Below are 13,287 nucleotides of genomic sequence, written 5' to 3'. Positions count from 1 at the left end.
CTTCAAAGACATTGTTTGTTAGTTTTTTATTTTACCTTTGATGTTAACTATACACTAGATTGTCCTTTGATTTCTTTCACATATCTGTAATCAGCTCTCTTTTAAATCTGCTTTAATCTTAAACTGTAAAGTCATGTTTTCACATTTAAGGAAGAAGCATATTGCTGCGTCATAATAATCCAGGAGATCCTCAGCACGACCAGCGGATAGCAAGTTCTTTCATGCACCAGCAGTAAGCATGACTGCACTGACTCACTTACTCAGCGCCAGACAAGCACTAACCAGCTTACATCAGCTTAAAGCATCATGGACCTCGTGCTGGTCTGAGCACGGCCACAAGACAAAGAAATAACCTGACAGCTCGGCTCTTCGGGCTGTAATTATGGGCAAGCCCGTCTAAAAGAGGATACTGACTGTTACGTGTACATTCCGTTAACTGATGGCTGAGTAATTCTGCAGAAGTGAACAATTTGTTAAGAAACAGCAATCATGTGCCAGCTCTAAGGCTTATTTCATACTTTTCATACAGGGAGGTATACACATTGACTCACACACTGATGTTTTTGGTATGTTTTTGGTAGTTGGGAGGAAACTAGATAACTGGGAGGAAACCCATACTGGGGTTCGAACCCTTGATGGACCTCATATCTATCACAAATGACCCTAATGTTAATAATGCAAAGTGTATTTCTGTATAATATAGCCATTGAAAATGAATTCAGATTTTTTTTTATGTATATTTTGTGAGATTTATTACTTCATTTCTTATTGGTACTGTTTATCCTGTGTATGGATGCAGGGATCCTGAGACCTTTTTCAGGTAACTCAGGGTACAAAGCAGGAGACACGTCACAATGGGGTGCCAACCCATTAGAGAGTACATTTAAACACTCTCGACATCTAATCATACAACAGGAAACCAATAATCACACAACCATGTCTTTCGACTGTTTGAGAAAACCCAAAATCACAAACAGAACATGCAAACTCTTTATTCATGGACCAGAGGTGAGATTTAAAGCCCCAACCCGGAGGTGTGATGTGACAGTGCTAACAACTGAGCCAACAACGTATTGTTTTACTGAAATAAACTATAAATCCTTCTGTATAAAAGGTATGACTCAAACTTCATGAAGTTGCAGTGTACCCCATGGTGTTGTTGATTCTAATTGGTCAAAAAGGTGCGGATTGGTTTTCAGTAAAAGCAGTTTGGACTGCAGTGCCTACTGCACGCCAAATCACAGGTTTAGATTAACGCGCTTGTTCTAATACGTTACCAATGCTACAGTAACAACTCATTCACAGGGACTTAGTGGTGGACGATCTACCTAATCTGGGGCTAACAATCAACAGATTAAAAAAACGAGTTGTTATTTAAAACAAAACAAAACATAACAAAAACATGTATAATCCCTGATACGCTGAAGCTTTCTCTAAGGAGATGTTTAGTTAACTTTTAAAAAGAAAAATCTCTGGTGTCCGACAGAAGAATGGACTGAACAAATATAATATATTAAATATGTAAAAAAAAAAAAAAAAAAACTTTTCAAAGATTAGCTATAAAATAAGAAATATTAACACATGCCATCCACTTCTCACTCACACATCTCACACGTCTATACCACTTTTTCCTGTACACAGGGTTGCAGGGGCCTGGATCTGAGGTGGGGTACCCCCTGGATGGGGTTCCAATCCATCACTAGGCACACACACACTTAGCCTAATCTGCATGTCTTGAGGAAACTGGAGTACCCAGAGGAAACCCACCAAGCACAGGAAGAATATGCAAACTCCATTTACACACACCCGAATAGGGAATCGAACCCTGACCCTGGAGGTGCATGTCATAAGTGCTAACCACTATGCCACCTCTGTTATTCACTAGTAAATTACAAACTGTAATTGTTGGCAAATTGCTGTAGTGCAAAAGAAATAAAACACTTTTAGACATGATAATTTTGTGGTAATAACAGTAATCCTGCTTTACGTTTAGCTGTTTCACCCCAGACTGACCGATGAGAATTCTTCCTATAACAGCGCATCCTGTTAGGTTTTCCTTGCCTCTAACACTGTTACAATAATCGTAATAAAAAATACGCACGCACAAAATACACACCCATGTTTTAGTTCATCATAGACAATAAAAAAAAAAAAAAACCTCTACTAGCACATCCTGTCTGCGGTTAATAACAGTCAGACACATAATGCCCACTGAACAATGCCACTACTTTATGCTGTAAATAAAACAATTTTATTGAGATCAAATTGCCTCTCGTCCTCCGCCCCTTCTTCCTCTCATTGGGATGTACTCATAGCTGGTGTTTTCAGCCCTGGCAACCAGGACTTTTCCCAAAGCAGAAACAGAGGACTCTTCAGCGCTTTGGCCCTCATTAGCATCTAGTGACCCTGACCCCGGGGCCATGGACTGAATATCAATCACTCCTTCTTCCCACTTACAGCACAGAGAAGGCGGCACTCTGATTTAATAGCTGGAGCGCACATCACTTGAAAAGCATGAAGATTTCATTTTTTAGTTACTTTGTAGAAATCCAGGAGGCCATTACTTGATATCCTGTATGATGTAGTTTTACTGTATATACTGTAGGGATTTAGTCATGGTTTATGACTGGCGCCATCTGCTGGTAATATAACATATAGCAATACAAACTACTACACAATGTAGAGTATTTATGCTTATTTATATATGGTATTGTTTCTAATGTTACACAGTGTTCCATAAAAGTGCAAGGAGACATTTTTTTCTTATAAACAAAAAAAAAAAGTTTTTTTTTTTGTTTCTGATGAAAACATTCAGGATAAGATTCGAGTCATATTATCTTGATCATGCGGTATTGTACAAATCAATACTGTAACAACAACAACAAAGCAGCAAAAATAAATATCTATGAGTCTAAGGCCGATTATTTCTTCAAGGCTTTTTAGCTCTGCCGTACAACCACCGTTCTTTGCTGTATGGAGCTTTTGAGAAACGACCCAGACTGATTCCATGTATGAAAGGGCACCAAATGAGTTGTGAGCCAGTGAATCAAAGAGGGCAGTGTTGGTGGAGAAGGGTCACCAGGCTCAGTGCCAACATCATGGAACAGACGTGTACGCACTTGCGTTCTGAGCCAGACGTTAAGGTCGGCATTTTCTCAAGGCAAAACAGAGGAGTGTGAGGAGGCTGTAGAAGAAAGCCTGTAATGTGCGTGCATTTATATAGATTGACTGTGACTACAATAATAATAATGTAGGATGAATATTTGTCATCTCGGGCACATTGAAAACATTTTCAAGCCTTAAAAGAACCCTAAACTCTATATTACCTCTTATACAAAGCTGCCTTACACTTAAAAAAAAAAAAAAAAAAAAGAAAAACAAGGCCAAAGAAGTTCTTGCTCTGAGGAGGATCCACTTCAAGGCTGGCATCGTAAGAGTATCAAGCACACGACCCTGTTCTGCTGCAGACGGTCTGGGACACCCCAGCACTTCAAAAACGCAGACAAGGACACGAAACAAGCAACAAGGACTGGGTACTCGCTGTTATAACCTCAAATACATGGACACGGCTGAGTTTCCTGTGAAGTGGCCGTGTTGGAGTTTTAGTCCAGACTAATGCAATAAGCCATGTCAATCCTAAACAAGTTTTTAAAAATATGCTATACAAATCGCCCTGGAAATCTCGTAAGGGAAAAGGTTAGGGAGAGAATGATGTGGTTAGTCTAGACAAGGAGTGCACGGGTGGAGGGATATTGATCTTATCCTCATGTGGCATTTTTGACAACGCTGATCCACCACCAGTCTGATTTGTTTTCAAAGATTTTTCTCAAAGCTTCAGCAACAAACAGAAAGATGTATTAGGTTTGAAATTGGTGGGGAAGCGTTTTTTTTTTTAAGCAAAAACATACACCCACACAAACAAACTAAAAACATATGCTGAACATATAATGACTGTAAAAATGTGTTTTCATGTTAGGTTCATGACATCTAAAAATGGCAACCAATAAAACAGAGCGTGCATTATAAATCCCATGTGTTCAGAAGTTTACCATTTGCATCAGGAAGCTTTTTTTCCAGCAGAAAAAAATATTACTTGTTCTTGTATTTACTATTATTATATCAGTTACACATTTCCAGTGGTTTTCATTCATTTACATACTTCCACACCTACACCCAGATACACTTGCCTGCACACACAAACACATGCGTAGGAGTTGTTAGAATCTCTCTGTAAATGGTTCTTTCTTTCTTTGTTTCTGTTGTTACATGTATTGCAAAAAATCTTGGTTTGCATTAAAATCGTTTTTTATTCTTCTGTCATATCCTGAAGATTTCAGTACTGTGAAAGTCTTAACCACAGTCTAAACCACTTTTTTTTTTCTTTTACAAACTTTGTTATGCATATTTATTTTAGGACTGCTAAGTCAGTACAAAAAAAAGTTCAAAGTTCTGATTTCCAAATATTAGAAAAGAAAGTAGCATATTATGTAAAAGATTAATTTTTATGGAAGAAAAAAAAAAAAAAAAGCTTCTGGGTTTTGCATACATGAAGAAAGAAGCAGGTGTGATAAACTCTTCTAAAGGACCGTGACTGGTTCTTCAGAATGTTCAGTTAAACTAAGCAGCTAATTTCCTTATAAAACTGTACAAATTGTATTTGAGACTATTTTAATACTCGCCACACAAGTTAGTGACATTACTTCTTTTATATATATATATATATATATATATATATATATATATATATATATTTTTTTTTTTTTTTTTTTCTTTTTTTTAAATGTAGAAACTTTTTTTGAGGACATCCTTACTGTACTGTAGATCACTGCACACGTCTCAACATTAACCTACCAAGCAGAGAGAGCAAAGTCTATACACACATACAGAAATACATACTCATACCAAATTCTGCTTTTACGCTTTTTGATATTAAGCAAATAACACTTTTAAGTAGAATTGCCGCTCATTTTGCATCCCAGGGCTTTGTAACACTCTCACGTGCCTACAGTTTGCTAGTTTTTCTGTGCCTTTCTTTGCTTTCTTAGCTCCCGGCTCATGGTTGCTAGTGGCATTGTCTGGATTTGAGCCTCCCAACAAACAATGAAATGATTATTCTCATTCCGGCTCTTAGTGCTAAAAAAATAAAACAGTGCTGGGACTTCTGTGATGCTTAATCAAACAAGAGAAAAGCTTCAATCGCCGCACAATTCAATACGGTGCAGATTAGGGTCTTTTCGAAATCACCATCTTTGTTTTAATGCCAAACCTGCCAATAAGAAGCATTTAAAACAAACTAAGTTGTGATGAAATGTCTTGCGAAAGAAGGCATAAAACTGACTGACGTTTACAAAAGACTTCAAGCACAGTACGGTGATGTGACAGATGCTGCAGCAAAACACTGGTGCAAATATTTTAAAGGATGTACGTCTATGAATGACGATCCTCACCGAGGTGGCTCGAATCCCACTGAAGTCGCCCACGTGAGCATTTAACAAGAGAAACGGCTGATCCTTGAAAATATACGGAGAACTTTTCAAAACCTTACTGAAGAGATGCATCTGTCTGTGGGAACTGTACACACTGTACAGTCGTGGCCAAAAGTTTTGAGAATTACATAAATATTGGAAATTGGAAATGTTGCTGCTTAAGTTTTTATAATAGCAATTTGCATATACTCCAGAATGTTATGAAGAGTGATCAGATGAATTGCATAGTCCTTTGCCATGAAAATGAATTTAATCCCCAAAAAAACCTTTCCACTGCATTTCATTGCTGTTATTAAAGGACCTGCTAAGACCATTTCAGTAATCGTCTTGTTAACTCGGCTGAGAATGTTGACGAGCACAAGGCTGGAGATCATTATGTCAGGCTGACTGGGTTAGAATGGCAGACTTGACACGTTAAAAGGAGGGTGATGCTTGAAATCATTGTTCTTCCATTGTTAACCATGGTAACCTGGAAAGAAACGCGTGCAGCCATCATTGCGTTACATAAAAATGCCTTTACCAGCAAGAATATTGTGGCTACTAAGATTGCACCTAAATCAACAATTTATAGGATCATCAAGAACTTTAAGGAAAGAGGTTAAATTCTTGTTAAGAAGGCTTCAGGGCGTCCAAGAAAGTCTAGCAAGCGACAGGATCGTCTCCTAAAGAGGATTCAGCTGCGGGATCGGAGCGCCAGTGTGAGCGCATCTGCACGCACAGTGAGGCTTTTGGAAGATGGCCTGGTGTCAGGAAGGGCAGCAAAGAAGCCACTTCTCTCCAAAAAAAAAAAATCATCAGGGAGAGATTGATCTTCTGCAGAAAGTATGGTGAATGGACTGCTGAGGACTGGGGCAAAGTCATATTCTCCGATGAAGCCCCTTTCCGATTGTTTGGGGCGTCTGGAAAAAGGCTTGTCTGGAGAAGAAAAGGTGAGCGCTCACTCTCAATTTTGCCCAAAAACCCAGCCATAAATAAAGAATGGTACCAAAACACCCTCCAACAGCAACTTCTTCCAACAACAGTTTGGTAAAGAACAATGCATTTTCCAGCACGATGGAGCACCGTGCCATAAAGCAAAAGTGATAACTAAGTGGCTCGGGGACCAAAAACGTTGAAATTTTGGGTCCATGGCCTGGAAACTCCCCAGATCTTAATCCCATTAAGAACTTGTGGTCAATCCTCAAGAGGCCAGTGGACAAACAAAAACCCACTAATTCTGACAAACTCCAAGAAGTGATTATGAATGAATGGGTTGCTATCAGTCAGGATTTGGCCCAGAAGTTGATTGAGAGTATGCCCAGTCGAATTGCAGAGGTCCTGAAAAAGAAGGGGCAAACACTGCAAATACTGACTCTTTGCATAAATGTCATGTAATTGTCAATAAAAGCATTTGAAACGTATAAAGTGCTTGTAATTATATTTCAGTACATCACAGAAACAACTGAGACAAAGATCTAAAAGCAGTTTAACAGCAAACTCTGAAAACTAATATTTGCGTTATTCTCAAAACTTTTGGCCACGACTGTACAATCATTCACCAATTTGAACATTACAGGAACTCATCTGGCAGTTGTCACTGCCATTGTCTTGAACATGTCCATGTTAACACCTAAAAAGGTACTTACCTACAAAGTTAGATTAAACATTTGTTTTCTACGTGGGATGCTTTTGAACTTGTCCAACATAGGTGGAGCCACTTGTTTACCCCCTCCAGGCAGGGTTATTACTGCTCAAGTTGTTTTAAACTTACTTATTGCTGTGGACTTGCATCGTTTTAGATCTGCAGCAATCATATAGCCACTGCCACAGACATTAAAGGTTAACATACTTTTGTTCCATGTACATTCTAAAATCTTCACCATGATGAAGTAATATGGAAATTTGCATGTGTTTACCCTGAATTTACACCCCAATGAAACAGTGGTCACAGGTCACTACACAAGAGTTCTTATACACTTGGGTAAACTTAAAGTAGATTATAAACCAAAACCTGCTTTAGTTGCATTTTTTTTTTTTTTAAACTTCAAAGTTTTCAGTTATTATTTATTTATTTGTAACAAGTGTATTCTGAAGCAAGCCTCTGGATCTAAATGCAAATGACACATGAATCTGACTGTTTTCTTCCACTGAACATTATGTTAATGACTCACATCTGCCAAATCGTGAACATGAAAGTCAACAACGAAGTCCCCAAAAACACAGCCCTTTGTTGAAAAGCAGTGTTTTCAGAGATTTATTTTCCAGAAAGTGTGTTTTTTTTCCTCCCTCTTCAGCCACATATTTCCACATTGGAAAGCCATTTGTCAAGAGAGGCATGAAAGGGCAAAAAGTCAGTACTTTCATTTTTTACCATTTCATATTTTAGTTAAAATGGAGGGACGAAAAAACAAAACATTTTAAGCACTTGTTTAAAAAAACGTTTTATTTCAAGTAAGAAAGCTCCAGGTACAATGTCTGGGTGACCAGACCCTGGGTGCAATGCTTTTCAACAAAAAAGTCAAGGAGAGGGTATATATAAAAAAAATAAAATAAAAAAAAAGCAAACTACTTACAATCACCAGGCTCATCCTCTTCAGAAAGGGATTTAAAAAAAAAAAAAAAAAAAAAAACCTGACCACGTTATATAAAATAATGTCCATCTTGTACACTCACAGATAACGAACATGTCCATCATACATTACCAGATTTACCTTGCCCTCAAAGATAACTTTAGAAGGATGTAGTGAGCAGGACACTCTTCTATAGATTTTCCTTTGGAAATGCATACATAATGTAAGAGGTTGGTTATTTCTTGGCAAACGAGATCTTCATAGCGTTAGTCTGCGTGATCTTGAAGCCCTGTAACGCTTCTCTGGCTGCACCAGCTTGCACTTCATTGTCAAACTCCACAAAGGCGATGTCGTGCCGGCCTGGAACAAGACGCACCTCTTTGAACCCTGGGAACCTGGGGAGGAGAGACAATAGGTGTGAGGTGAACTGGCCGAAATGCGTTACCCTATTCATATATACAGGGTAATCCCAGGGACCAGGTTTGGTTGTAATAGATGGTTGTCCATCACCACAAAGCTAAACCACTAGCAGCAAACAGCAGTAAATATGTTGTTTCCAAAAAAAAAAAAAAAAAAAAAAAAAACAGTTCAGTCCTAAAACTTTCCTAATGGTGAAAAACTTACGAAGCACTCCTTCCATTAATCCTGACAGTACCCACCCACTGTAAAAAATTCTATGCTTTTCTTCCAGAGTTAAAGTGCAGGGTCAGCCATAATACAGCATCCCAGGAGCAGACACGGTTAAAAGCCTTGCTCAAGGGTCTATCAGCGACCGCTTCAGTGGAACTGGAGTTTGAACCGCCGACCTTCTGTTCAGGAACCTGCAGCCTTAACCTGGCTGGGCAGTGCTGTCGGTGACCGACTGCTTCATCCAAGGAGTGTGAAGGAGCGTCGTGTGTGAAGGGCCACGTGCGTGAAGGAGCGTCCTTCCTTCTTGCTGTAAGGCTGTATAATAACCCTTTCTCACCTACGCGGTTTCACGCGGTGGTCATAAGTACGGTTCATCATGATTCACTGCGAGTTTTTGGCGCTGTGGGTACATTTCCATCTTTCAGCGCGAAAAATTAAACATGTTAAATTTTTTTGCCGGCCCTCGCGGAAGCTTGCGGTCCTTACAGAACTTCGCGGAACGCCAGCGGCAATTGCGGCGACTTAATGTGCCTAATTCCGCATCTCACCGTGAGTCAAACCGCATAGGTGAGATAGGGGTATAAGCAACACTGATTTATTTATTTATTGTCCAAAGTCTATTTTTTTGTTTCCCTCCTCTGTTGCTGCTTTAACTTTGTAACTTAACATCTGTCATGCAAAAAACGTGCAGAAAACTACTTACTGGTTAAACAGCATGGACAGCATGAGCTCATTGGTCTCTTCTGGCAAGTTGGTGAGGAACAGGATGTGATTAGGCGGGTTCTCCGAGACCTACAGATCCAAAACAAACCTTAAATCTAGTTCTAAAATGTGACCAACCTCTTTTTTCTTCCACCCCAATTCATCATTAACTCCTACCTGCTGAGGCATCTGTCCAGGCATTTGCCCAGGCATCATCTGACCTGGTGGCATCTGTCCAGGGCCCATACCAGGGGGTGGCATCATACCAGGAGGTGGCATATAAGGAGGCTGACCAGGCATTGGCATCAAACGAGGAGCTTGACTCATAGGAGGCATTCCCTTTAGAATAACATGTCAGCGTCAATTATAGTTAAACGAGACTGGATACAAAAACACGTCAGAAGTTTAATCTAAAATAAACGCGATTTGTACACATTGCACCGAGGCTAATAAACATTAAAAAAAAAGAATTGATTCCGGTGATGCTTTTTAACTCACAGGAATAGCGCCAGGAACTCCAGCCATGCCCGGAGCAGCAGCAGCAGCCTTCTTCGACCCTCCTGATTCTGCAGTTTTAGGCTTCTTTTTCTCCTTTTTGCGATCACGCTCCACATATGTGCCCTTCATCTTGGCAATAATGTCCGAGTCTTGCTTGGCATACTGAATTCGCTGTATGGAGAAAAGAACTGGTTACACAGCTGAGCTTTGAAATGTTAATGTTATACTTTTCCATGTTCAAACTAAATTGCTTTAGTGTGAGGTGGGAAGCCTGCCGGATAACACTACTACCACCTAGTGTCATTATTACCTAGTAGCATTATTTAGCACTCACTGACATCAACAGGAAAAAAAAAAAAAAAAAAAAAGTCTGATTATATACTGAATATAACCAGACCTTTAATTTCTATAGGAAAAACAGACTTGAGGTTTCTATTCTTCAAAAGAAAGCATAATCTCTACAGGTACACAAATGCGCATCTTTCGCGTCTTGTGTCCTTTGCCCCTTATTGAGCAGATCGTTCACAGTAAGCACATTATGGATGGTTGTACTTTTCCAGATTATTAGGGTCTCCATTCTAAATGAGAACCAATGTATTAAAGGCACAACCAAACAACCAAAAAAAACAACCAAAAAAAAACCCCTGATGAATCTTGGCGATCTTAAAACAACGACTAAAGATCAGGGCCCGTATTCACAAAGCTTCTTAAGCCTAAATGTTGCACCAAGTGACAAAATTCTAAGAAAATTCTTAGAATTATAACATTTTCCTAGAATTTCCCCTTAAGTTTAGGACTAAATCTTGTTTTGTAAATCAACTTTATCTTTACCATCTTATCCCTAAAAAGAGCTCCTAAGGTGAAAATTGTTAAGAGTAGAGAGGAGGACTTTTAAGAGGCTTAAGACAAAATGGCGAAAAGAAGAAATATTCTCCAAACACTAAAAGTAAACACTGCTCTTCTGTCCAATTTGATTTTCTTTTTGTTTTACTTCCTTCCAGAAGATTCTTGGCTACAAACCATCCAAAAGTTTTTTTTACTTAAATAGACTGTCCTGCAATCATGTAAATTGGCAAAAGCTGAGCCATTTTGCACCTATCAATCTAAAATGGATTAAAGGTAAAATCAGTATGGAAAATAAATGTAAGAACTTAAATATAATAACTACTTTTGACGAAACCAATTTCCACGCAGTAGACACATTTTCAACATTTGGCTGTTTTAATTCACTTTAAGATATTTAAGAAACTTTGCATAAACTAACCTGTAGTCATGATTACACAATTTATTCATACACAAACACTATGATTTCACTGTCTATTCTTTTATCATATATTCCTTTCAAGACCTTTACAGAGGTCAGAGGTCCTTTTTATTTTTTAATCAACCGATCACAACCCTTGAATTGCTGCATCATCCCTAGCAACAAGGTTAACCACGCCTCCTCACTAAGATAAAAGTTTTTGTACTTTCCTTACTCAGAGTTGCTTTGAAAGGTTTTCCAAAACACTTTAGTCCAAGACTTCCAGCTAGGACTTTTAAGCTAGGATAGGAGCTCTCAGAGAATTCTAAGAAGCCTTGTGAATACGAGCCCTGATTCTTAGGTATCTGGGTTAACACCCAAATTTAGACCATTATAACAAGACCTCGTGTAAGCAACACTGTGTACTGATTAAAAACAAGACCATACCATAGGTTTATCATAAAATGGAAAGCCCTGCATGGACCTCAGAGCGTTGGAGGCACTATTGACCTCTTTGAAGATGACAAAGGCCTGACCCCTCATTTTAAGTGTCCGAGATACCAGGATGTCCAGGATCTGGCCAAACTGGGAGAAAATGGCATAAAGTGACTTCTTGAGTTCTGTGAAGACAAGACAGACACACTATTAAGTATATGAACAGATTAAGACGATTTTACAGTGTGTGATTTTAGCAGTCTCTGAGCCCATAAGACCCCACTGTGACACAAACCCTTTAAATGTTCTGGAAAGTTCTTAAATCACCTATATCTTAACTGAAAGTCCTTAAGTGATATTTAATGACCATACTGGTGCAGTCATAGTACGAGCTGTGAATTTGTGTTTCCGGGAGATCATTTGCAAAATGTTGGTGTGCCTAAATAGTACATGTGACACAACTAGCTGCTTTGAGACAATGACCATTGTTAAAAGCGCTATATAAATAAAATTTAAAAAATTGAATAAAAAACTAGTTCAGTTTAAACAGTTTTTTTTTAAATACTAAAAGTTTCATCAAATTTAACAATTATTAAGTGCCATCTTATTTTATAGGAAATTCTATTCTACCTCTAGAAATTCCTTTAGATCAATACACTATCTAACTTAATTACATGTTCTGGCTGCATTTCTTGAACAAAATATAAAAGAAATTAGGAAAACATGGCTGTGAAATGTTAAATAAATCCTTCACTCTAAAATCATCATTAAAAATGCCAGTGACATCTTTCAATACGTGTTCCATGTGGCCTTTTAGGTCCGTGTTATATCCCCCCCCCATGTCGCCTTTTAAATTAGAGACTAGTCTGGGCCTTTATGGGCTGAGATTGTTACTCATCACATTATCCCAATATAATTCTATGCACTAATAACTTATGTCCCTTTAAAATTCAGGCCTGCAGATCCAAGAACCTCAATATGACAAGTGTACATCTTATAACCATACCATCTTTTTTGATTTTCTCATTCAGGTTGTTGATGTAAATGGTGTGGTTCAGGCGCACCTCCTGGGTAGACATGGTTCTGGGTAAAGAAACAATACATAAACCTTATGTAGCGTGTGATAACCATACATAAAACAAAACACAATAAATGGTCACAAATAACAGTTACCTGTGCACGCAATATAAGTGACTGGAATTCTGAACAAAGCAAATGTAAACACCTCTACATATCTTATATTAGCTAGCTAGCTAACTTAGATAAAAAAAAGCCACACATAATTAAAGGCTGAATACTACGTATTTCCATTTTTTTTAAATCTAGTGTACTATGTAGGGTACAAAGGGCACATTTTTAAGATTAGTGCGACTTGAATAAACGACGCCATTTTGAATTTAGCCGGATTACATAGCAGTGTGCTAGATAGCCTTTAGCTCTAGCCTTTAAAATTTAGCAAGTCAGATTAATAAATTTACCACTTTAACAAATAAACACCTATTTTTTCATTATTATATAAAGACACATAACTAGAATAAAACATTTATGTAAATACTTACAGCAGACTGGAAATCAGCAGCAGTGCTTAGAAACCGGTTATGACTGCAAGAAACATGAACACGCGCCTAGCGTCCCCGGAAGTTCCGCCTTTTTTTGGGGATTGGACCTTTATCCCTATTTGACTATCCGATTGGTTGGTTCTATCGCGTGCCGTTGTTCTGATTGGACACGCCTCAGCGCACGC

General features: G+C 38.5%; 1 protein-coding gene across 1 annotated transcript; it reads right to left on the bottom strand.

The window, feature by feature from the left end:
• Positions 1 to 7,889: 7,889 nt before the first annotated feature.
• snrpa (small nuclear ribonucleoprotein polypeptide A) lies at positions 7,890 to 13,188 on the bottom strand. Its single transcript, XM_053499744.1, has 7 exons — positions 13,103 to 13,188; positions 12,550 to 12,626; positions 11,556 to 11,728; positions 9,866 to 10,036; positions 9,545 to 9,706; positions 9,369 to 9,457; positions 7,890 to 8,430 (listed from the first exon to the last, which is right to left on the bottom strand). Exons 2-7 carry the CDS (start codon positions 12,620 to 12,622, stop codon positions 8,271 to 8,273), a joined length of 828 nt encoding a protein of 275 aa, XP_053355719.1. The 5' UTR covers positions 12,623 to 12,626; positions 13,103 to 13,188; the 3' UTR covers positions 7,890 to 8,270.
• Positions 13,189 to 13,287: the final 99 nt, after the last annotated feature.

Source organism: Clarias gariepinus, chromosome 7, assembly GCF_024256425.1.
Source record: "Clarias gariepinus isolate MV-2021 ecotype Netherlands chromosome 7, CGAR_prim_01v2, whole genome shotgun sequence".
Taxonomy (NCBI): Eukaryota; Metazoa; Chordata; class Actinopteri; order Siluriformes; family Clariidae; genus Clarias; species Clarias gariepinus.
Note: the sequence above shows the minus strand (reverse complement) of the source record. Positions and strands in the feature narration are given on the sequence as shown.